The sequence below is a fragment of the Nansenia antarctica genome (assembly GCF_963989245.1).
Source record: "Nansenia antarctica genome assembly, chromosome: 5".
NCBI classification, from domain to species: domain Eukaryota; kingdom Metazoa; phylum Chordata; class Actinopteri; order Argentiniformes; family Microstomatidae; genus Nansenia; species Nansenia antarctica.
In genome coordinates this window covers 55,978,293-56,003,387 of record NC_137690.1, presented here as the reverse complement: position 1 = coordinate 56,003,387, position 25,095 = coordinate 55,978,293, and the positions used below count along the sequence as shown (strand labels likewise).

At 46.4% G+C, this 25,095-nt stretch overlaps 1 protein-coding gene across 1 annotated transcript; it reads left to right on the top strand.

Moving 5' to 3' along the window:
* The first annotated feature begins 1,190 nt into the window (after positions 1–1,190).
* Positions 1,191–14,321, top strand: LOC308157504 (CMP-N-acetylneuraminate-beta-galactosamide-alpha-2,3-sialyltransferase 1-like). The gene is made up of 3 exons (XM_080531063.1): positions 1,191–1,697; positions 3,026–3,219; positions 14,204–14,321. The coding sequence occupies exons 1-3, from the start codon at positions 1,395–1,397 to the stop codon at positions 14,214–14,216; spliced, it is 510 nt and encodes a 169-aa protein (XP_080387189.1). The 5' UTR covers positions 1,191–1,394; the 3' UTR covers positions 14,217–14,321.
* Positions 14,322–25,095: the final 10,774 nt, after the last annotated feature.

The window sequence follows — 25,095 nt, the reverse complement described above, 5'->3', positions numbered from 1 at the left end:
CATAATCCTGCGAAAAAAGGGAATGTGTAGCAATTATGTCACGTAGACTGTACTGTGATCTTGATGTGCATGTGTGAGTCAGTGCTGCTCTGACAGTGAGAGTGAGATGTTTTTCTCAGACAAAACTATCCATTGAGCATTCTTCCTCAGTCAGTCTTCACCCCAATGTCCCCACTTCACCCACAAATGTCCTGGTTGGTTCCTAATCAAAAAACACCCACAGCGTTTGTCTCTTAGTATTGGAGATTTGCAAAACTGCCATGCGCCTGCCACGAGTGTTCACAATAAAGAAGAACAAAGGGGAAGTGGGTTTGTAGTATGTGCTGCTCACACAGGTTAGGTCACTCTGTGGTTTGAAAAGAGATTTCTCTATCTTGACTGTGGACGTGGCCTTAATGTGAACGTTTCTGTGCAGCTGTGTCCTTCAACAAATGGAATGTAGGCAGCTCAATGGTGGAGAGATGCCCTTTCGATGAATGAATGAATGAATGAATGGTCTTTATTGTCATTGCTATAGTACAGGTACCAAACAACGAAATTTAGGAGGGGTGGCTCCCCTGGTGCTAGAAAAAATAAAAAAATAAAAATAAAATAAAAAATGATTTTAAAATTTATGTAAATGAGCTGGTTTACATAAATAAAGGCTATGTACACTATCCACTATACTATACTGTACAGATAGACGACTAGGGTTGTCATATTGCACATAGTGTTATTGCACATTCATTTGAAGTGTCGCAGTTTGCAGGCTAGAAATGCAAATAAACCCCCAGGAGGTCTTGCTGTTTGTTGTTGTTTAGAGAAGTAAGTTCTGGGAATACTTAAGTTAAAAGTGATAGGAAGAGTTGCATAATATTTGATCATCATTGTTCCCAGTGTGTGTCCTTACAATGTTTCCTGTTTACCTTGTAGGTGGAGAGTTGAATACATACTGTCATTGACCCCATAAAGTCAACAGTAGAAGAGCAGTTGAATCTAGTTACCCTGCGGACATCTTGGATTGTCTACCACCTGCCTTTGGGATAGAAGAATGCTCCTCAAGGATTCCACATATATGGAAACTGTATTTAAGGACTATGTTTTGTCTCGACAAACAATTGTCTACAGAATGGCATCGTTTGTTTCACAATTAGAATTAAAAAGGAACAAATATTTTAGTAGCAAAAAGAAGCATGAAGTCAATCATGTAATGATGATGAAGACATTTTTATCTAGTGACAACAGCATACTGTATACTGCACATTTGTTTATCAGAGGAATGGAGTGTTCAGCCTGTTTGCACCATGCAGTCTCCAAGGGATGAAATATTGTCATACTTCACTTGGAAATCAGAATTTTCAATAAGGAGCTTTTTGTTTTTCGTTTCCCTCTGGTTCCCAGGAAACTGATTCAGAATGCACCCAATGTCTCTCTTCAAGCGTAGAAAGATCCGGGCTTTTACTCTGTTGTTGTTTTGCATCATCACTTTTACAATGTTCTTGTTCAGTTACACTTTTCGAGATCCGTCTCTGTACTTCTTCAAACATGCTTTTCGCTTGTCGGACAACTTCTTCTCAAAAGGACTCTGTGCCTGTCGGCAGTGCATGACAGAGCTGGAGGATGACCCCTGGTTTGTAGAGCACTTCAACCAGTCTGTTCACCCACTTCTGACCAAGAGGAACAGTTTGCTCTCTGATGAAACCTACAGATGGTGGCAGGTAAGACTTATTTTATAACAGGCTAATCTCAGAATACATTTTCCTGACATGTGGTTATTTATACCATCTCCTAAATTCTCATCCTCTTGACAGTAGATGTAATGTCAGATTGCACAAGAGAGGACTGGATAACTGTCTCCACCACTCCACTCATGAGTCCTGATTTCTAGTTGATAAGATTACCATCCTCTTCCTCTTGCTGTATATCACGGTTGAAATCCATATGTTTATCCTCTTCTGTGCCATGCTCGCCACAGATCACAATAGCTTGCTCTTGGTTTTCCGGAAGCAAGGTCATGCCTGAAAAAAGAATTAATTACCAATCTCTTAGCAACTGCACCCTGAGCTAAGTATAATTGTATCAAATCAAATGTGACACATTGTTTCTGAACTGTAGGTAGGTACTGTAGGACTATGCTGGATTGCTTAGATTCAAACATGAACAACCGGCGCACCCCCTTTAAATGTTGGTTAGGTTCGGAGCACTTTCTTCTAAATTGGAATTGATTCCTGGGCTATTATCCAGGTTGCTGTGAACGTGACTTAATAGCATTAAGCCACAAGACACATTTGGAGGTACAAGGATCATAGGATGCATGCAAGGCCCTACACATTCTCATCCATGTTTCACTATTATGTCCTGTCAGGGAGGAGCCCTCTGTAGTAGAGGTTATCACATTCGCCTGGACACCGTGTTTAATTAGAGGAAAGAATAGAACAATTACAGGAAGGTTGGCTCCTGTCACTACTCATTTCAAAAGAGGTTTCTCACATGGGGCTTGACCTTGGGGTCTATCGGTGAAGTCATCTAGTCACAGATGGCGGTGCTGAAAGATGTGTTGATGCAAGAGATGGATTGTTTATTTGTCTTCTTCATTCTTTTTCTGCATATGTGCCGTGACAACCTGCCACTTACTGTGTGTGTGTAAGCATGTTTGTGGGCGTATGGGTGTGTGTGCATATGTGCGTAAGATACAGTAGGTGTGTGTGTGTGCTATAGAAAGGTTAGAATGTTCTGCATCGGTGCGTGTTTTCTTATACTGAAAAAAATATGTTTCCCCACTTATTTGTCGGTACATACCAGTAAATACACTGTGTTAGAGCCCCCTGCTTTCATTTGTTGTGTATCTTAATACAGAAGGCCATCAGGGGATGGGGTTAAGATCCCAGAGAAACCATACAGTAGATAACCTCCCTGAGGTTATTTGAAAAATGTGTTCTGTGTCTTGTGCTGAATGCCAGCTCTGCTGCCCGTGTTAAATCACTTCTACTTAAAGCAGCCCTGGAGTCAGAGCCTAGTCTGAGGGTTCTCTCTGCTGTGTCACCAGTGGTTGCAGTCAGAGAGGCAGCCAGCCAACTTCAGCGAAGTGGTGGAGAGCCTGTTTCAAGTCATTCCAGACGATGAGCTCTACATGGATGCAGGTCCTGACCGCTGTAGGACCTGTGCTGTGGTGGGGAACTCTGGGAATCTCAAGGGATCCCGGTACAGAGACCTCATTGACTCCAGTGACATCATCATAAGGTGACTGATCATCACGCTTGTTATTTTTTTTGTTATATACAGGTTGGAGACACCTGGTAAGATTAAGAATGTCATTGCTTTTTTTCACTGACCATGGGTGGCCTGTCAGTTGGATTACTAATATGAATACAATTATATTAACTTCAAACATGTACATTTATAAGTGTGTGTGTGTAATTTAAATAAATAAATGTCATGAACTATTTGGCATCAATCATCATCATCATCATCATCTACAATGGCAATGAGTTGAGCTGCTTGAGCAAATAGTGCTGAGCAGAATACAGCATAATTGTTATTGAACCGTCTTAAACAATGTTTTGGAGAAAACGGTAATTGAACCAGAGTTGTAGTAAACAGTCTGAAAATACATTGCATAATAAATGCATTTAGTCGTGGTATTCTAAACTGCAATTGGATTATGTCTCATTGCTTCTATTAGAAATATTATGTTAAGGAGGAGTTTTTTGCTCATGCAAATTGGAGTCCATTATCTTACATCACCACAGTATCACTACTACTCTATAGACACTAGATGTCAGCCTTGTGCCATTTATCGCAGGAGAGAACCACCTTTAATACACAAACCATTGTGCATTTCGGCCTAAGCCTAGCAAAAGGATGCTTTTGTTAGTGAGTGAGTACAGTACATCTAGGCATATTAAAACACATTCTTTATAATGTGATAAGCAGTTATGTTTTCGCACATCATTATGCTATACAAATCCCAAATAACTGACATGCACATTCAATATAAGTTCTGAACAAGGAACAAAAAGTAGCATCATATCCACTGCCCTATTCGGGTATTAAGAATACAGCTTAATAAACTGTCATAAATTAACAACACTACAATCTTTTAGTGTAGGAGTATGAAAATCATGTATAAAGCATACATGAAGATGCTATGAATTCAGTAGATCTAGACCACAGGAGAAAGATGCGTTACAAAGGTATTGTAAATGAAAATACCACCACCACTTTTGCCCAACGGGATCTAAAACAATATGAATGTAAGTATATCCTTTCAGCATGAGCCCTACATAACAAGGGAATTATGCTCTATATAAATATTTTGTGAATCAACCACCACTTATATGCTAACGTGTATACATTGAGCATTTCATGAATGATTCATAGAAGTCTTTAAGGTATGCATTAGTCATGACAATTCACCAATACAGTATGTAGGCTGATTAAGCATACATACACACGTGGGTGTTTCCACACGTTTCACAAGTCAGTCATCCATGGACAAAACTATATCACAGTGCAAATAAGGTGTATTTAACCAATATTATTTGATCTTAGAAAATTATATAAATCATTTAATGATTATTAAACATTTTATAAAATTATTGAATTATATATATTTAAATTATACACACAAAATAGCAGAATAGGATGTGATATAAGCAATGTAATATAACATAAGCATTCAATGCCAACTTGTGATTGTTTTCATGACATTCTTATGCACTACTTCTGAATGCACTATGAAGCAGTTATGCATGTGACCTAGTGTCATTACGTCAATACCCTTCAAATAAAGTGTTACCAAAAATACTTACGTTTAATCACCATCCTTGAGTTTTAGTGACATTATACTTGATTTCCACCATGCATTCCAGTGAGATGGAAGTTGGTGGTGCCACTACATTTACATTACATTTTTACCATTTAGCTTACACTTTTATCCGAAGTTACTTACAATTAGAGATTACAGGGACAGTCTCCCTGGAGTAAATTAAGGCTAAGTGTCTTACTCAAGGGCACACTAGTGGATGTTGTTCCCCAAGTGGGATTCGAACTCATGACCTTCTGATCACTAGTCCAACTCGCTATCCACCAGTTTCCTGTCTGCTCCAAATCCACAAGCAAAAAATGAAAAAGGAGGGCTTTGTATTTATCTATAGGCAACACTAACATGCTAGCCTTGGCTGATGCTGCCTTATAGTCAGTGATGTTCTGCCTCTTGGTGTCAGTGTTGTTCTTTTTCCCAGTACAGGTTGTATACTAGTGTGCCTTGATCTGGGGTTTACACTCATTATGTACCCAAATGGCAGAGCATTTTTACTGCTATGGAAAGGAAGGCTTATCGAATCACATATATGTAGATATCAAAGTCAGGAATCCAGTAGATGTTAGTAGATTATCCAGTAGATCCACTGGCGGACTCAGGGGGGGCGACGATCACAAACAATGAGAGGACGTGCCCTATTGGTGCCCCTCCAGTGGTCTAAACTTGACCATGTGCCCCCACCGTTGAAAAACGTCGCACTAAAGTGCCCTTTTGAATGGCAAAATTAGAGGATGTGCGCTATTGGCTGCCCTTCCAATGGTCTAAACCTGACCATGTGCACTGATGGGGTCCCATGTTGTGCAGTAGGTGCCCTTTTTTTCTTTTCGCCCCTGCCCCTCAAACAGCCTGAGTCCACCACTGAGTAGATCTATAATGTTTTTTTATTCCAAATCTCATGAACATATTTCATGAAAGTAGGATGCAGGATAATTACCTGCATGAATTATAAATGACATCTATCTATCTTAATCAGTGTAGTTTTGTGTATAACCTTGTCCCCAGGCTATTGTGCATAATAACTCAAACCTGGCCTTAGTGTGAATGAATTTACTGAGTAAATAAGTATTTGTCATTATTTGATTTAATCTAATCACATGACTGCAAGACGTGGCCCTGAATCAGAAATGTGTAGTGCACAAGCACTGGGATATACCACTCTGACTGGGGGATTGGTTGCTAGATTAAGCAGGTTAAACCAATGGTTATGTGATCGGCAGATTCTCCCGGTCCTTGTATTGTAAACGAAAGCCAAATTGGATGCGTTGGTCCACTAGACCGTCTAAGCATTTCGGCAGAAGAGTCTGGGAACGAGCATGTTGTGCACGACATGAGAATGATGGACATACTAGCCGAACAGGCATTAAGAGGTCATGCTTTTGACTCTAATATCCGAACCCAGCAGTTTTGGGTTGTACTACATCCATTCTGTCCTTGAGTTGGGTGCCATAATGATGCTCTATTCAGACTACTGTATGAATGCAGCAGTTTCCTCTTACTAACTATAAAATTAATCAGCTGAAAATAAATGTGAAAATATGCTCACTGTCTTAATAAAACACAACCTTCGATGGGTTGTGTTACTTCCGTCAGAGGGTTGCCCCTGGTCATCCTCTATTTGGTTTAAAATAAAAGTGAGGAGTGTGTTTTGGATTTGTAGTGTCACTCTTGTTTTGAACTAAGAATTAGTTGACCAGGGCCCAACAGCTGTTTATTAAAACAGGTGGCAAGCCAAAGAGAGTGGAGACCCCCAGAGGGAGGCCCTCGACCCCTTGAAAACGGCAGCAATCTTCAATCTCCCTTTAATTGGCCTTCAGATGGAGGGGGTAGTTGTGTGTCCCTTCACACTGTGCATGTTGTGAATCAGCATTGGGCATGTTCTTTGCTTTGTGACTGACACCACAGATTGGTTTACTCTTACTTGTGTTTTCCTACAGAAGCAACCAAGAGCCTTTTCCCTCAATTAATCTCTCACGTTTAATAAATGCTTTTTGATTAATGTATGCTGAAATGTTTTGGTTTTATTTCCATGTAAGTGTTTGTAATATTTTTCAAATTGATGCAAATCTAATTGTTGAAGGCACATGCATGTGTATTTGTTTTTCTAAATATAGAAAATATAACAACAAAATAGAAAAAGAAGATAGATTTAGAAATGCCATCACAAATTACAGGTACTGTAGGCTTACTTGTCGAAAATGTCTAACAGTGCTCAGTGTAATAACATAACTCCATGTTACAGTTAAAGGTGCAATCTCTAATTCAAACAACAACAAAGTGACTGCCTGCCACTTTTTGGTAAACAGCTGATGGATGAGGTGGAAGATATGTAACCATTCACAGTGTCTGTGTAGACTGTAGAGAGAACTATGGATGCAAGGAAGGAACCTCCATGAGTTCAAAATTATATTTTAACCATACCGTGTTTGTTTCCAATTGCATTTGTAACCAGGGAGTAGCTGAAAAGGACTGTATAATTTAGGAAGGGGCTGGTTATCTAACAAATGGAGCTAAATAGGCAGTATAGGAGGATACAGGCAGGGGGCGCCAGCAAACCGTTAGACTAGCAGTTACTATCGTTAGCAGTAGCATGGGAACTAGCATTAGCATTAGCCTTGTAATTAGCATTAGCATTTAGCATTGGAACTAGCATTAGCATTAGCCTTGTACTTAGCATTAGCATACAAACAACTAACACACGGTAACGGTATCACATATGAACAGCACATTTATTATACATGACTGATGTATCCATCCCCAAATATACATTCCCTCCCGGCCGGCCACACACACACTCAATCACTCACTGATAGTCTCTGGCCTGACCAGGCTTATAGTCCAGGGCTGTGGTGCGCGTTGAGGCCTGGTTGAATGGCATGTGCGTCGATGAAGTTAGCCGACGAAAGGGGGGGGTGACGTAGCAACGCGGAGGGAAAGGGCCGTCTTCGTGGTCCACAACGAGGTGAAGGGCCCAAGTCCGGTGGTCCGCGTCGAAGCTCCGCTGGAGTCAGTGTTCGGTCGCAGTCCGCTCGTGGAGGCGACGATTATGTCCAGCTGGCGTCTCGCTTGGTCCAACGTTGAACAGCCGGCTGCTGGCAAGGCGGTCCAACGGGAACACAACTAAACGGGCTACAGTGGTACACTCAATAATCGCTTTCCTGGCGTCCTCAGCTTCTGCACGGTGTGCGTCGTACTGAATCCGCCATCTTACATTGACTTCGCGTTACTCTCTCTCTCATTTGGTCTCTCTCGTTCTGATGCTCATCACACACACTGACTCGCGGACTACTTCCGTTTCTTATATATACACCACCGAACGTAGCATCCGGGTCACGGACACACCCCGGATATACTACGTCATCAAACATATGCATAAACATTACAAGAATAATACATACACTTCATAAAACGTACAGAAATAGTATAGAAAATAACAAAGAAATAACTGGGGCAAAATAGGGCTGGTTTGGGGAAACTAAAACTGGCACTAAACTGTGGGCCTTCACAACAGCCGCCCCATGAAACCCTCGGTTTCAGTTAACTAAAGAAGGCACACTGGCTAGGCTGCTCTAGCAGCGTGAGGCATGAGGTGATAGGACCTTGGTCACTCTGCCTGTCTGCCAGGCGGCGCGTGGAAGGGACTGGTCGATCACCAGTACCACGGCACCTTCGGACATCTTGTCTCTCTCCCTCAGCAGAGTCTTCTGCTTCTCCTCCTTCTCCAGGGCGCGGATGTGCTCCTCGAAGCAGATCAGAGCGTCTTCCTTGTCCATGTTCTGCAGCTCCTCGTACTCAGCGAAGGTGGGGTCGTCCAGCAGGTACTGCTGGGCCTCGGACCAGGTGGTGCGGTAGGTGACGTTGGCCATGTTGTCCAGAATGCTCTTCAGCGCCTCCCAGTTCCTCTTCCTGAGCTGCTTGGCTTGTTCCTTCTCCTTCTTAGCCTTGTAGGCCTTAAACGCTTGCTTCTTCTCACTCAGCTTGGGCAGGGCGCTGTAGCGTGGGTCGTTGATGATCATTCTCATGGTTTGCTCCCATGACGCGTTGGATGAACCACCATTCTCCTTCAGAAGCTCTTTGAAGGCCTGCTTGGCCTCCTCTTCTGGGTTCCACTTGTACGTTTTCTTCGCCAACTCCGGCCTTTCCTCCTTGGAGGCGTCTACAATACTGGCTGAGACTTTCATGGCTGACGTGTACTCGACGGAGTTGACGGGTGCGTCAATGCTGACCTCGGCCACGTGAGGGTGCATGGCCACCTGCAGGTGTTCCTCGGCAACAGCTGTTGCCGCCATGGCACGGTAGCGCCACCACCGGGACTCCTTAGTCTGGGAGTTGTAGTAGTAAGGCTTCCCATCCAGAGACTTATGCTCTGTCCACAGAGACTTCTTCTTTGGTTGGTCATCCTGTGGTGAACCATTTGTGGTACTAACTGTTCCAGGTGCACTGGCAGCAATAGATTCCACTCCAGGCGGTCCGGTTGGTTGGTTTGCTTCTTCGGTTCGGACATGGAGGGATGACGTAGCTCTCCCGTCTCTATCTCTCCCCTTGGTAGCGCCTTGGAGGGCCCACCCAAGCGCAGTCTTAACAGCCATCGGGCAGCCTCGTGGTCCTCTCAGCGGAGGACGGAGCGACACGATCAGTTCAGCGTTGTCCGAGCCGATGAGAAGGGTTGGCTCCGCTCCTTCTATCGGATGTAGGTCTACTCGCCGTAGGTGGGGATATCTTGCGCGTAACCTCTCCAGGGGGTAGTCGTAGCGGGAGAGCGCTAGCTGGTCGGCGGTGAAGACATTCTGAAGCCGATGTCTATCCGACGGCCGCCCCGCCGGGGAGATAGAGAAGTTGATTCTCGCCCCGGTGACCTCTTTAAGGTCGCGACGTATCGTGCGCAGAGTCAGCTTCTCCGCAGTCCCTTGGAGCCCCAACTGGCGCACTGCCCCCTGGAGAAGGATGGTCCGTTCCGACCCGTCGTCTAGAACGGCGTACGTGTCGTACACAGCGTTGTTGTGGTGAAGTCGGACCTTCACCACCTTCAGTAGAACCTTGGAGCCGCTGCTCTGTGGCGAGTCTAGGTAGTAGACAGGGGTTTCCTCTTCCGGTGCGCGACCGGACCTAGGGCTTCTGTTGCCCTCCGTGGACCTGGCGAGGGAGACCTCGTGTAGGATGTGGAGGTGGACCTCCTCACAGCGGTTGCACTTCCTCCTCAAGGTGCAGTTCTTCGCCAGATGGTCGCGCCCACAGTTCCAGCACCTCTTGTGCTCCTCGAGCCACCTCTGCTTGGCCTCGGTACTCAGGTTGTTGAAGTCACTGCACTCATTGAACCAGTGCTCGCTGGGGCAGTACGGACATGGCGGTGGACCTCTCCGTCCCTTTTGAGGGGGTTGAGAGGAATCCTTTCCCTCAGGTCGGGCTTTCCTCTCTCTCCGAGGCTCCTCCTCCGTGTGCAGCACTCCTACTGGGCGTCCTCTGTTCGAGCTCGGCCGGTCCCAGCGGTCTCCCTTCTCCCTCTCCTTCTTCGGCTCAGCGTAACCCATGGCGTCTACGTTGGTGTCATGCACTTCCTCCAGTAGGAACTCCGCGAAGGCAGCCATGCTCAGACCCAACTTCCCGGGGTTACGAACGCGCTGCTGTCGCCGGAACCTCTCCTGCCGGAAGCGTGGGATCTTGCGGAGCAGCCGCTCTACGTTGGAGGTGCTGTTGATCTCGCTGGCGCCAGCTGGGCCCTGCGTCTTCAGCATTCCAACCAAGGTGTGCACGCGGAGCGCGAAGTCATCCAGCGCCCGGTCATCCTTGATGGGGGCCTGCTGTTCGAGGGCTTGCAGTTCAGCAAGGGCGTGGTTCCAGGGACGACCGTAGCGGGCATCCAAGTCAGCGAGCGCTCTGGTGTAAGGTGTCGGTGCGGAGGCATGGGCCAGTACCATGTTGTGGGCTCTGGGGTTCCTCACATGCTGAAGGAGAATCGCATATTTGTAGGACTCTGAGCAGGAGTTGTCCAAGAGCGTGTCTAGGCAGATGCGTAGCTCCACATACTGGCTCCTGTCCTCGTCCTTGAAGAAGGGGAACTTGGGTCCCTCCACCTGGGGGAACATCCTGTAGTGGATCATCGGTGCTGGAGTGACGGTCTGGGTGTCCGGCCTGCATGCATTTTGGTGCACTGGAGGACCTAGGGGTGTGCTACGCTCTTGGGGGATGGCCCCCCTCCCGGGCAGCGACGCTGGCTCCCTCTGGGCCGCGTAGCGGTCGGGTCCCTGGTCCTCTTCCTTCCAGGTGGTCAGCTGGGCCGGTAGTTGGACAGTCATGGCGGGGGTCATGGAGCCATCGGCGGGGGGTTCAGGAGATGGCACTCGAGAGGGCCGTGCGGATGATGCTCTGGAGCTACGGGCCGACGGAGTTCTGCTGATGCACACGTCGCGCATGGTCTGCATCATTTCCTCCATCTTCTCTGCGTGCAGTTGCTCTCTCGCCATCTGCCTCTCCGCCGCGCGTTCCGCCCCCTCCATCTGGAGGCGTCGCGCTCCATCTGGAAGCGTTCACGTTCTAGCGCCTCCTGGCGCTGTCTCTCCGCCTGGAGGCGGTCGCGCTCCATCTGGAAGCGTTCACGTTCTAGCGCCTCCTGGCGCTGTCTCTCCGCCTCGCGTTCCGCTCCGGTCATCTGCCTCTCCGTCTGGAGGCGGTCGCGCTCCATCTGGAAGCGTTCACGTTCTAGCGCCTCCTGGCGCTGTCTCTCCGCCGCGCGTTCCGCTCCGTTCATCTGGAGGCGTTCGCGTTCTAGCGCCTCCTGGCGCTGGAGGCGTTCACGCTCGAACTGGAGTCGTTCCCGCTCTAACGCCGTCTCGGCCTGTTGGCGCTCCCGCTCTAACGCCATCTCGGCCTGTTGGCGCATACATTCGGACAGCGCGGCACTACTCCCTCTGGAGTGCAGGCTATCCGCCCCAGAGGCAGAACTGCCCACGGAAGCCCTGGACCGGTAGGAAGCCACTGAGCGGCAGGAGCTAGGTCTCGAGCGCGCCGTACTGGGAGGCAGATCGTTAAGGCTGAGGCCCTCCCTCTTCCGCCCGCAGGCGCTGTCGGACCGGGCCTCTCCTTCCTGTTCTTCCGTTTCCACGGCAAAACCCTGCGGTTCTGCCATCTCATCCTCAGGCTGGTGCTCTTTGAGGGCTGTCTCAGTGCTAGCCACCCGCGCGCCGGCGGACACCTCGGCCTCTCCGACCACTGTATCCCGTGGAGTGCGCTCCTCGCTACCACTCAGTGAGCTTTCGAGCTCAAGCTCATACTCCTGTAACCTCGGAGGCAACCGCGGGACTCTCTGTGGTCGTGGCTCTGGCTCAGGGGGCGGAGAAGGGGGGGTAACTGTCTGGTCTGGTTGGCTGCGCTCAGCCATGCTATCACTACACTACCTATCCGGCTCGAAGGACCAATTGTAACCAGGGAGTAGCTGAAAAGGACTGTATAATTTAGGAAGGGGCTGGTTATCTAACAAATGGAGCTAAATAGGCAGTATAGGAGGATACAGGCAGGGGGCGCCAGCAAACCGTTAGACTAGCAGTTACTATCGTTAGCAGTAGCATGGGAACTAGCATTAGCATTAGCCTTGTAATTAGCATTAGCATTTAGCATTGGAACTAGCATTAGCATTAGCCTTGTACTTAGCATTAGCATACAAACAACTAACACACGGTAACGGTATCACATATGAACAGCACATTTATTATACATGACTGATGTATCCATCCCCAAATATACATTCCCTCCCGGCCGGCCACACACACACTCAATCACTCACTGATAGTCTCTGGCCTGACCAGGCTTATAGTCCAGGGCTGTGGTGCGCGTTGAGGCCTGGTTGAATGGCATGTGCGTCGATGAAGTTAGCCGACGAAAGGGGGGGGTGACGTAGCAACGCGGAGGGAAAGGGCCGTCTTCGTGGTCCACAACGAGGTGAAGGGCCCAAGTCCGGTGGTCCGCGTCGAAGCTCCGCTGGAGTCAGTGTTCGGTCGCAGTCCGCTCGTGGAGGCGACGATTATGTCCAGCTGGCGTCTCGCTTGGTCCAACGTTGAACAGCCGGCTGCTGGCAAGGCGGTCCAACGGGAACACAACTAAACGGGCTACAGTGGTACACTCAATAATCGCTTTCCTGGCGTCCTCAGCTTCTGCACGGTGTGCGTCGTACTGAATCCGCCATCTTACATTGACTTCGCGTTACTCTCTCTCTCATTTGGTCTCTCTCGTTCTGATGCTCATCACACACACTGACTCGCGGACTACTTCCGTTTCTTATATATACACCACCGAACGTAGCATCCGGGTCACGGACACACCCCGGATATACTACGTCATCAAACATATGCATAAACATTACAAGAATAATACATACACTTCATAAAACGTACAGAAATAGTATAGAAAATAACAAAGAAATAACTGGGGCAAAATAGGGCTGGTTTGGGGAAACTAAAACTGGCACTAAACTGTGGGCCTTCACAACAGCATTGATTACACACAATGGAGTAAAAACAACACTTACTTACATACATTACATAGCCAAAAGTATGTGAACACAATTATGGTCTGGGCTAGGTCCCTTAGTTCCAGTGAATGGAAATGTTAATGCTACATAGAATGCCTAAAATGCATAAAATGACATTCTAGAGAATTGTATGCTTCCAACTTTGTGACAACAGTTTGGGGAATTAAGGCCCTTTCCTGTTTCAGCATGACTATGCTCCCATGCGCAAAGCGATGTCCATAATGACATGGTTTGTCGCGTTTGGTGTAGAAGAACTTGACTGGCACCTCAACCCCATTGAATACCTTTGGGATAATTTGGAATGCCTACTGCGAGCCAGGCCTTCTCGCCCAACAAATCTAGAGGGAAGGACTAACTCCATATTAATGCAGATGGTTTTGGAATGAGATGTTCAACAAGCACATGAGTGATATTCAGGTGTCCACATACTTTTGGACATGTAGTGTATTTTGGGTTCTGATGGGGTAAGAGATGATGTGATCTAAGCTCATGAGGCATTTACTGTATCCAAAATATTCTCAAAAATGAACCCTTTTTCGGGGCGGGGAACATAGGACCTTTTTTAGAAAAGGTAAATGCTTATGTAACGAACGGTAATGTTGTGTGGAATCAAAAATAGTGATTCATTCGAACTGCACATCACTCATATTTAGCAGCTTGATGTATGGATGCTGTATGATAATGTCGCTGATTCGTAGATTTGCTGTAGAATAATACTGTGGATTAAAATGATTTCACTAGCCTACTTATTTCTGTGCAGTATGTGTATACAGGATGACTTCAACAAGTACAGTAGCCTACACTATGTTCATGAGAGTCTATGAAAGCATGCAAGCCTACACTATAGAAGTGTCCACACCTCTGACCTGAAATTTGTCTTACAGAATGACAAGGTGAGAGGTTCTGAGAGAACCAGCCCCTCCCGCTCCTCCTGCACCCAAGCCACACGACGACCCCGCCCCAGCGCCGTGCCCCCCCCCCCAATGCTGCTTTTCCTCCTTCTCTCCAGTGGACGCTGCCCAGGTCGCCAGGCTGGTTACCCTGGCCAAGACCTCAACCTGCTCACTGGACCCCATGCCCACAGCCCTGGTCAAGGACTGCTTACCCGCCCTCTGCCCCTACATTGTGGATATTATTAATACCTCCCTGCTATCTGGCATAGTCCCCACCAGCTTCAAAACTGCCTCAGTCACCCCCATCCTCAAGAAACCTGGTCTGGACCCTGATGACCTCCACAACCACCGGCTGATCTCCAACCTTCCCTTCCTGAGTAAAACCCTGGAAAGAGCAGCCGCTGGTCAAATCCATCAGTATATGTCCAACCATGAGCTCTATGAGCCCCTACAATCCGGCTTCAGATCCCACCACAGCACGGAAACCGCCCTCATTAAAATCACCAATGATCTCCTCATTGCTGCTGACTTGGGCCGTTTCAGTATCCTCATCCTCCAGGACCTCTCTGCTGCCTTCGACACTGTCTCCCACACCATCCTCCTCAACCGCCTCTCCACCCACCTGGGTGTCACTGGTACAGCCCTCTCCTGGTTCACATCATACCTCTCGAACAGGGAACAGTTTGTCTCCACCCACGGCTCAAGCTCCCCCCCAGCCCCAGTCAACCAAGGCGTCCCCCAAGGCTCTGTACTCGGACCCCTCCTCTTCACCATTTACATGCTCCCCCTCGGCCAGATCCTCCGTCGTCACGGCCTTAACTACCACTGCTACGCCGACGACACCCAAATCTACCTCAGCTCCACCCCATTCTCGCCGCTCCCCCCCCAGTCCCTCATCAACTGCCTGCTCGAAATAAAAACCTGGATGACATCTAACCTTCTCAAACTTAACACCAAGAAAACAGAGCTCATGGTTGTGGCACCCAAGGCGCTGCTCCGGAAGGTTGGGGACTTCATCCTCGAGGTCGACGGATGCTCCATCTCCCCATCCCCCGAAGTCCGAAACCTGGGCGACATCCTGGACTCCACCCTCTCCTTCCACTCCCACTTAAAATCCATCACTAAATCCGTCTTTTTCCACCTCAGAAACATCACGGCCAGATTACGACCTTCCCTCACTGACTCCGTTGCCGAAACCCTCATCCACGCCTTCGTCACCTCCCGTCTGGACTATTGTAATGGAGTCCTGTTCGGGGTTCCCAACAAAGCCCTGGACAGGCTCCAGTACGTGCAGAACTCAGCTGCCAGGATCCTCACCCACACCAATCCTCACCTCCACCGGCTCCCGGTCAAGTCCCGCATCACATTCAAAATCCTCCTCCTCACCTACAAATCCGCAGACATGGGCCTGCTATCCACCCCCTGCACCAACCTACAGACCTTTGGGGACAGAGCCTTCAGTGTGGCCACACCTACTCTCTGGAACTCCCTCCCTATAGTGATCCGCAACGCCCCCACCCTGGACTCCTTCAAATTAGCCCTCAAAACACATCTGTTCTCCAAGGCCTTTGGCCCCTAGTCATTGTTTCAGTTTTTGCTTTGTTTTCTGTTTTGTCTGTCCGTTCATTCCCTTGTAAAGCGTCCTTGGGTTTTTGAAAGGCGCTATATAAATGTAAGTTATTATTATTATTATTATTATTATTATTATTATTATTAGATGAGACCTTGATGTGAGTCACGCACTTTAGGTATTTGTCATTGTATTAGCAATTCTATTTTATGAACATAGTAGTATTTCGTAAACATGGTGGTAACAGTGGGCAATCATTTTAAGCATTTTAAGCATTTTAAAGGAGCTACACCCCCACTAGATGCATTATGGACTAAATAAATGCATACACACAGACACAACATTATTATTGTTACCTTTTGCCAGTTTCTTTTCTCTTGCTGCTACATTGTTGACTGAAATTGAAGCCATAACAATTTTACTCTCTTGTACTTGTATAATGGGATGTAAATAAACTTTTGGCACACATGGCAAAAAAAATCATGAATCATGAAAGTTTGTTGCCTGAGGGTTAGCTGATAACCCCACTGACAAATGACAGGTAGATAATGACAGGTAGCGTAATGGGGGAGTGGTTGTCCTGGGGGAGTGTTTGGGGGGAAAGTTAACCAGCTACTGTTCCCACCCATTACCTGCCTGTGAAAAGTGTCTGTGAAAACCTTGAGGCTGAATTTCTCTTTTTGTTGATTTGGGGGTTATCAACATTCAAATACGTATATCTTCTTCAACTTGTTTCAGATACATAATTTTAAAGCTTACAATCTGCCTTTTCATAAACTGGGAAAACAGAAAAATGACCTTCATTAAAAATATTTTCATTGCAGCTATTCACATGAAACATTCCAATCCATACCTTTTCTTCTGCACTATAGTCGGCTAGTATTAGACTTCGTGTCTGTGATCTTTGATCTGATTAATTAAATTAAATAGCATACAAATCAAACAAGCCCGCTAGATGTATTAATTTGTTACATGTTTTAACAAATAGTTAAAAGTGGTTGTCAACTGTTACAAACACAAATATCAAACTCATATATATTTTGTGTTCTTAAACTGAGTATCACTGGACATTATATTTAAAAACACATTTGATTTGTGTGCACTTGCTTCTTCCCACATCTGATAATGGTACATCAACATTCTCGTTGTCACACTTAATCATCAGCATTTATATGCCATTGAGCTGACGCTTTTATCCAAAGCGATTTACATTACAGTGAGCTACCGACTGAGCCACAGAGGACCACATTTAAATACAACTATAGAATGAAGTATATATGAGCACTAATAGCGTATACTAGTAGTCCTAGAATATGTGACAGGGTCTGGTGAAAAAGTCCCCAAGTAGGGCACGGTCATTTTTCAGTTTTTTGCAGATTATGAAAGTGCAGATTGTAAGCTTTCAAATGATGTGCCATACATTGAAACCTCAAACCAAATACCAGAGAAACTCACTGAATCAAAACAGACGTGTTTGCTACCATACTGTTGGTAGCTAGCTAGCATGCTAAGAAGGAACATCGCTTGATTGATTGATTGAAAACTTTATTAGAAGGTTTGCAGAAGTAGGTACATGAAAGTACATATTACATACAAGGTCAACTAAAAGGATAAAAACCCAAGAAAGCCACTGGCTTATTTCAATTGGGGTCCTTGATTTTCAATTCATCGTTACATGTAAGACAGACATAAGAAAAGAACTAGTACTATCTACATGATAATACAGACAAATAACTATTACTATCTACAAGATAAACGTACATCCATCATGGGAAGAACAATACAACAAAACATAAGGTATGTTCAGCGGGTAGGACAGGTGGGGACATACACCACAGGTGGGGGCGGGGGACAAAACACAAAGTATGTACAGTGGGTAGTTCGGGTCTTTTAATCTGATTTTTGTTTTAGAGGGTCCAGTTACGGATTGCAGCCTCCTGTAAATGTTTTTTGAGAGTGGTTTTGAAGGTGGGCAGTGTTTTGCACTCCTTTAAGATTATAGGAAGGGCGTTCCACATCTTTACTGCATAGTTTGCAAACGAGTTTAACCCCTTGTTTGTGGTGCAACGCGGTTGAACGTGGTTCGTGGAGCTTCCTCTGGTGTTGTATGTGTGGACGTTGTTCACTTTTTGGAAGTATGTTGCCAGGTACTTGGGTGTCTTTGTGGTGTAACGTATCTTGAAGACCAGGCCCAGTGCAAGCTGCTGCACTCTGTCAACTACTCGTAGCCAATCAAGGCTCAAAAAATGAGCAGCGGTTAGATGTGTCCTAGGGTTGAGGCCTAGCAGAAGCCTAACCAGTTTATTTTGGGCTGTCTGGAGTCTTGTTTTATGGGCCTTTGTGGTTCTATAGTACCATGATGTTACGGCATAGTCGAAGTGACATTGAATGAGAGCTCCTGATAGGGTCCTCAGTGTGTTTTTACTGACAAGTGAGGATATCCTGTACAAGAATCTAGTTCTATGGTTCACTTTTTTGATTACTTTTGCTGCCATTTTATCTCCGGAAAGATTTGCCTCTAAGATGGAGCCCAGGTATGTAATATCCTCTTTTCTTGTGATATTAATGTTACCCACTTTTATTTTAAAATTTTCAGCCTTTCTGAGTTTAGATGGGGATCCGTATAGGATGGTTTCAGTTTTACCTAGGTGTATTGATAGTTTATTGTCAGCTAGCCAGATGCAGATTCTACTCAGTTCAGTGCTTAGCGCTTTTTCCACCTGCAATATGTCCCTGTCAGAGACCAGCAGAGCCGAGTCATCCGCGAACAGGAACAAATTGCAATTACATGCTGATGACATGTCATTCACATATATTAGGAACAGTAAAGGTCCCAATATGCTTCCTTGTGGAACGCCGCAGGTCACTGGGAGGGGGGGGGACAGTGTTCCGTTCACACTAACCACCTGTTCACTCCCCTCTAAGTAGGATTGCATCCAGCCCACCGATGTTCTATCGAACCCAATTGAACATCTAACCGCTATGAACATCTAACTGCATGTTTAGCACATCACAACATCCTGACAGAACATCAACATGCTAAAGACACATAAATACACATAATTAGATGATCACACAGTCCTTGCTTTTGAACAAGTCCTAAAACAGACTTTTGTTTACAAGCCATGTATCACTAACCCAGTAGCCTGAAGGAAGACAGGACGCGATACAGTGAATCCCTTCGGCCCGGTTCGGGACGGCACGCTTCGGGTCGGGTCGCTTCGGCCCGCTTTTGAACAGTTCTGGTTTTCCACTATACACAACAGACCAGGAACTAGTAGGAGGAGGAGGAGATAGTAGGCGGAGTTACGCGTCATAAAAGCGCGCCATGGTGGTGACGTATATTTTCACGAGACACAACACAGCCACAACAATAGCGACATGGAGGAACTTGAAGCTATCGTATACTTTTTCCTCGGCATGTGGTATATTACTAACCGTGATTTTTTGGGAGAGAAAGAGAAAGAGAGAGAGGAAGCTATGTACACATAATAAAGTCATGTTTTTTGAACCCTTAAAACCACTGCCTTCACTTGTCTGCTTTATGAACTGTAGTATCATTGTGTGCCGTGTTATTCACGGACAAACACGGTGCCCTTTGCGGGTTAATAACTTCGGTTTACCGTGGGTTAGGATAACAATTTAAAAGTGTCCGGATAGGGGAGAGGACAGGGAATCTGAAACCATTTGAATGGTGTCGATACGACACTGTTATCACGGTTGACACCGATGGTGAAGTTAGCAAAGGAGTATTGTGTTTGTAACACCTCTGGTGTTATTCACGGGCAAAGACGGTAAACGGAGGCACCATTTGCGGGTTAATAACTTCGGTTTACCGTGGGTTAGGATAACAATTTAAACGTGTCCGGATAGGGGAGAGGACAGGGAATCCGAAACCATTTGAATGGTGTCGATACGACACTGTTATCACGGTCTATGACACAGCGCGGAGCGAATTCCCTGGTCGAAATTGTCTCTCCACCTCCACAGCCGGTGTCATTCACGGGCGAAGACGGTAAACGGAGGCACCCTTTGCGGGTTAATAACTTCGGTTTACCGTGGGTTAGGATAACAATTCAAACGTGTCCGGATAGGAGAGAGGACAGGGAATCCAAAACCATTTGAATGGTGTCGATACGACACTGTTATCACGGTCTATGACACAGCGCGGAGCGAATTCCCTGGTAGAAATTGTCTCTCCACCTCCACAGCCGGTGTCATTCATGGGCAAAGACGGTAAACGGAGGCACCCTTTGCGGGTTAATAACTTCGGTTTACCGTGGGTTAGGATAACAATTCAAACGTGTCCGGATAGGAGAGAGGACAGGGAATCCAAAACCATTTGAATGGTGTCGATACGACACTGTTATCACGGTCTATGACACAGCGCGGAGCGAATTCCCTGGTAGAAATTGTCTCTCCACCTCCACAGCCGGTGTCATTCACGGGCAAAGACGGTAAAAGGAGGCACCCTTTGCAGGTTAATAACTTCGGTTTACCGTGGGTTAGGATAACAATTCAAACGTGTCCGGATAGGAGAGAGGACAGGGAATCCAAAACCATTTGAATGGTGTCGATACGACACTGTTATCACGGTCTATGACACAGCGCAGAGCGAATTCCCTGGTAGAAATTGTCTCTCCACCTCCACAGCCGGTGTCATTCACGGGCAAAGACGGTGCATAATAGCGATTTTTGTGTTATGCTTGTTGTAAATAAAAGTTCTATGATGCATTGAAATGACATTAAACTAAGATAATACGATGGTCAGCATCATTTTTCGAATCTTTATCAATAAGCTATTACAGAAACTGTAGTGACATTTTCCAAGAGCGAATGTGGTATTTCAAGATGGCGGTTAGCGAAGAAATCTATGAACATGGGATGACGATTTCCATTGACCAATCAACGGTGTGCAGCGTCACACGTCACACGCAGCCTGGCAAAAAGGTTCCGGGTCTAAATTTAGACCCTGGTATCGAAGGGGAGCTAAAGAAGCGCGCCGAACCGACCTGACCCGACCCGGGCCGACAAATGGAAAAGCGCCAAAGAAGCAGGCCAGCCCCGATAGTGGAAAAGGGTCAGTCCATTTACCATTGATATAGACTGGTGGAGGGGCCCTGTAATTGAATGGCTGAGGCCATGTGTTTCTCTGATCGTCTCACCCGAAAAACGTGAAGATTAAAAGTGATGATTAAAGGCCAGTGCTAGAACCAGAAACATAGTACAAATGCATGTTTTGATGACATCATGAGCATAGCACTCTTGCAAAGCAAATTTTAAACATTTTCTATCTCTTCTCTTCTGTCAGCCTGTTTTTGCACAAAGCAAAATTTCACATTTTTAACACTGCAGTTTTTACCCTATTGAATTTCATTCATTCATCATAGGTGGCAAGGAGAGGATAACTGACACATTTCTCCTCAAGCAACAGCAATTTAATTGCAGCATTCATCCCCCACCTGCTTTACCATACACTTGCAATTTATTTGAACAGTTTGACACTACTCACAGTGTTTGTGTTCAACTGGTGTGGACGACAGCTACAGAAAATCAATTGGGGAATGATGCTGCAATTCAAATGCTTTATCCCCATGTTGAGGAGGTGGTGGTTGCTGTCATTCATTGCCTCTCTTAAAGTCCAGTAAGCTACTAACTATGTTCAACCAGCCTCCCTCTATCAGCGCATAATGAAACACACAGGCCCATGAATACCAGACACTCTGATAACGGGCCTGAGCCTCAAATGTGCACAGTTAAATCAGAGGGAGACCCTTTAAATCATGTGATACTCTATAGGTTCTACATAGGTTTGTGTTTCTAACACTGTCGTATTATCTTTCTCCTTTTCAAATATCTCATCAAGTATTTTGCTTCTCACCCATTCCTTGCATGGTAGCTTGCATGGTAGCTTCCCCCACATCCCACAGCTACAGCCTCGGCAGCACGGCTGGGCCCCCTTCCCCTCCCCTCCCCTTCCCCCTCCCCTCCCCTCCCCCTCCCCTCCCCCCCTCTCCCACCAAGCCCCCCCCTGTCCCTCACAGTGGAGGAGGTAAGGGCGGAGCTGAGGAGGCTGCACCCTGGAAAGGCGGCGGGTCCTGATGGGGTGTGCTCGCGGCTGCTGAAGGTCTGTGCAGACCAACTGGCTGAGCCCCTCCAGAAGCACTTCAACCTGAGTTTACAGTCAGGGACGGTGCCGGTTCTGTGGAAAACATCATGTCTCGTGCCAGTACCCAAAACTGGGCGCCCGGCCGAGCTCAACGACTACAGACCTGTTGCCCTCACTTCACATACTATGAAGACACTGGAGCGGCTGTTTCTGAGACATCTGAGACCACAGACTGAACATGCACGCGATCCCCTGCAGTTCGGGTACCAGGAAAGAGTTGGTGTGGATGACGCTGTCCTCTACCTCCTTCATCGTGCTTACTCCTACCTGGATGAGCCGGGAAGTCAGGTGAGGATAATGTTTTTCGACTTCTCTTAGTGCCTTTAACAGCATAGGTGAAAGTGGGCCGGAACGGTCCGGTGCTGCGTTCCGGCAAGACTTTCTGTGCCGGAACGCCGTTGGGGGAAGAGATGCAGCTGCCTGTCAATCAAAATCCGATTCCTGCAGAGTGCAGAAGCAATCACGATTCACGATCCATAATTTCCAACAAGGAAACACATGGTTGACGTTATGTTTCCTTGCGTCTATTTTAATACCTTTGAAAAGGACATGTTAACCCGCTTTACAGTAGACCCGACGCGACGCGACGTGGTTGGGTGGGCAGCACTGGGCACTGAGACAGTCCGACCGGGATTACAGTCGCGCCGTATGGAAGCATATAGTGGACTTTATTCAAATGTTAATGCAATTTGAGATTGCATTTGCATGTTCCACTTTTGCATGCATTCTTTCAGACAATATTCAAATTCAAATGCAATTCTAATGATTTTCATTTTCATGTACCTGATGTGCACATTCGCTGTCAATATTAAAATGATAATGCAAAGCCATTTGACATTTAATTTTCAAAGTCATGCGCTGCTTTGTAGCTGACAAAATTCAAAAGTTCATTCTAATGTGAAAATTACTATGCAATCCCAAAATAGCATATTCATTTGCCACTTTTGCCTGCGTTATTTGAGTCAATATTCAAATTGTAATGCAACAATGTGATACGCAATTGCATTTACATGTTCTAGTAAACACATCCGCTTTGTAGCTGACAAAATTCAAATGTTCATTCTAATGTGAAAATGACTATGCAATCCCAAAATAGCATATTCATTTGCCACTTTTGCCTGCGTTATTTGAGTCAATATTCAAATTGTAATGCAATAATGTGATTAGCAATTGCATTTATATGTTCTAGGAAACACATCCGCTCATTAGAATTGCATTTGAATTTGAATATTGTCTGAAAGAATGCATGCAAAAGTGGAACATGCAAATGCAATCTCAAATTGTATTAACATTTGAATTTAGTCCACTATATGCTTCCATAAGCAAGCCGTGTTGCCAGATTGGGCTACTTTTGGTCACACTGGACGGGTGGATTCGACAGCTTTTAGACTGGTTGGGCTGGAAATGGTCAATTCCATCTGGCAACCCTGGTAGCAAAATATGTGCATACGTATCTGGTAGCCTACTGGTACTTTCAAATCGCATGGTATTATTATTATTATTAATAATAATAATAATTACAATTTACAATACAAATACAACAATTGGGGGTCCCTCAAAGAAAATGTGGGCGCACTGCGCGCGCACAACATCAACCTCCAAGGCTTGATTCTGACCCAGGAAAAACCCTGGTATGTACTGTATAACATGATAGCCATTTATGAGCAATGCACTGTATATAAGATGATGACCAAGGGTCTTTCCGCTGCTGACCAAGGGGTTGAGTTCACTTGATGAGGCCCAATTTTGTTTTAGACTCTGTAGGCTACTGTATTTGTTTATTAAGACTTAAGATATATTATCTGAATTTCTCTTGTTTTATCAAATGTTCCAATTATTTTCATTTCTTGTGCTGGTTTAAAATTGCAGGAAACTAGCACAAATAACTGTGTGGGAGAGAGGGGCCGCCGCTACCAAAACGTGCACAGTTTTGGGTCGCTCCACCACCAAAAACTCTCACTCCAAACTTTTGGTGAAACTTGGCAGCCCTAAAGTGTTTCTAATTTCGACACCAACACCACGATGTGTGTGTTCAGGGATGCATGAAGCTGGGGGCAGGAGGAGAACAATATGAAACGATGAAGGTTGGGGTAGTAGCCTATAGTTCCTGTAAGAAACTCAAACCACTTTCACCCCTGTTTAACAGTAACAGTGTTCCCAGCTATATTTCGCTTTCGTTTTCATGCAATGAATTTAATACACCCAGACGAGGTGATACACTTAGCAGCAAGGACGTGCACAGGTACGGACTCTTTTTATTTTTATTTTTATTGAACATTAAAAATGAACAAGCAGAAACACACTCACTTTTGCCACCACAGTTGAAAACATTGCGCTAAAGTGCCCTCTTGAGTGGCGAAATCATGGGAAAACAAGGAGGCAACTGATATTCAGTATAGCAGCACGACCTCAAGTTGGGCAGCGAGGGCCAGGCTCCTCTCCTTCTCCAGGTCGGAGTTGTAAGAGACGAGGCTCCTCTTCTCCTGCTCCATAACGTGGACTTTTCTTTTGAGGTCTCTCTCTCTCTGTCTGCTTTCCTCCACCTCCCTGCCAAGCACCAGAGCCTTCTTAGCTGCCGCCAGCTTGTCCTCCAAGGCCTCTCTCTGCAGGTCGCTCTCTCTCACTCTGCCTTCTTTCACCTCCTCCCTGCAAAGGACCAGAGCCTCCTCCGCTGCCTCCTTGTCCTCCAGGGCCTCTCTCTGCAGGGCCTTGATGTGGTCCTCTGCCTCCCTGGTGGCTTCGACGGACTCCAGGAGGGTCGCCCTGACCCCGGCCAGGCTCCCCTCAGTCTCTCGCTGGGCAGCGAGGGCCTGGTTCCTCTCCTTCTCCAGGTCGGAGTTGTCACAGACAAGACTCCTCTTCTCCTCCTCCATAACGTGGACTATTCTTTTGAGGTCTCTCTCTCTCTGTCTGCTTTCCTCCACATCCCTGCCAAGCACCAGAGCCTTCTCAGCTGCCGCCAGCTTGTCCTCCAGGGCCTCTTTCTGCAGGGCCTTGATGCGGTCCTCTGCCTCCCTGGTGGCTTCGACGGACTCCAGGAGGGTCGCCCTGACCCCGGCCAGGCTCCCCTCAGTCTCTCGCTGGGCAGCGAGGGCCTGGTTCCTCTCCTTCTCCAGGTCGGAGTTGTCACAGACAAGACTCCTC

What these genes read in the sequence shown, in the direction of transcription:
- LOC308157504 (XM_080531063.1), top strand. Translation starts at nt 1,395, where the DNA reads ATGCACCCAATGTCTCTCTTCAAGCGTAGAAAGATCCGGGCTTTTACT. An exon ending in AAACCTACAGATGGTGGCAG is followed by an intron (nt 1,698 to 3,025) that starts GTAAGACTTATT and finishes CTGTGTCACCAG; the next exon opens with TGGTTGCAGTCAGAGAGGCA.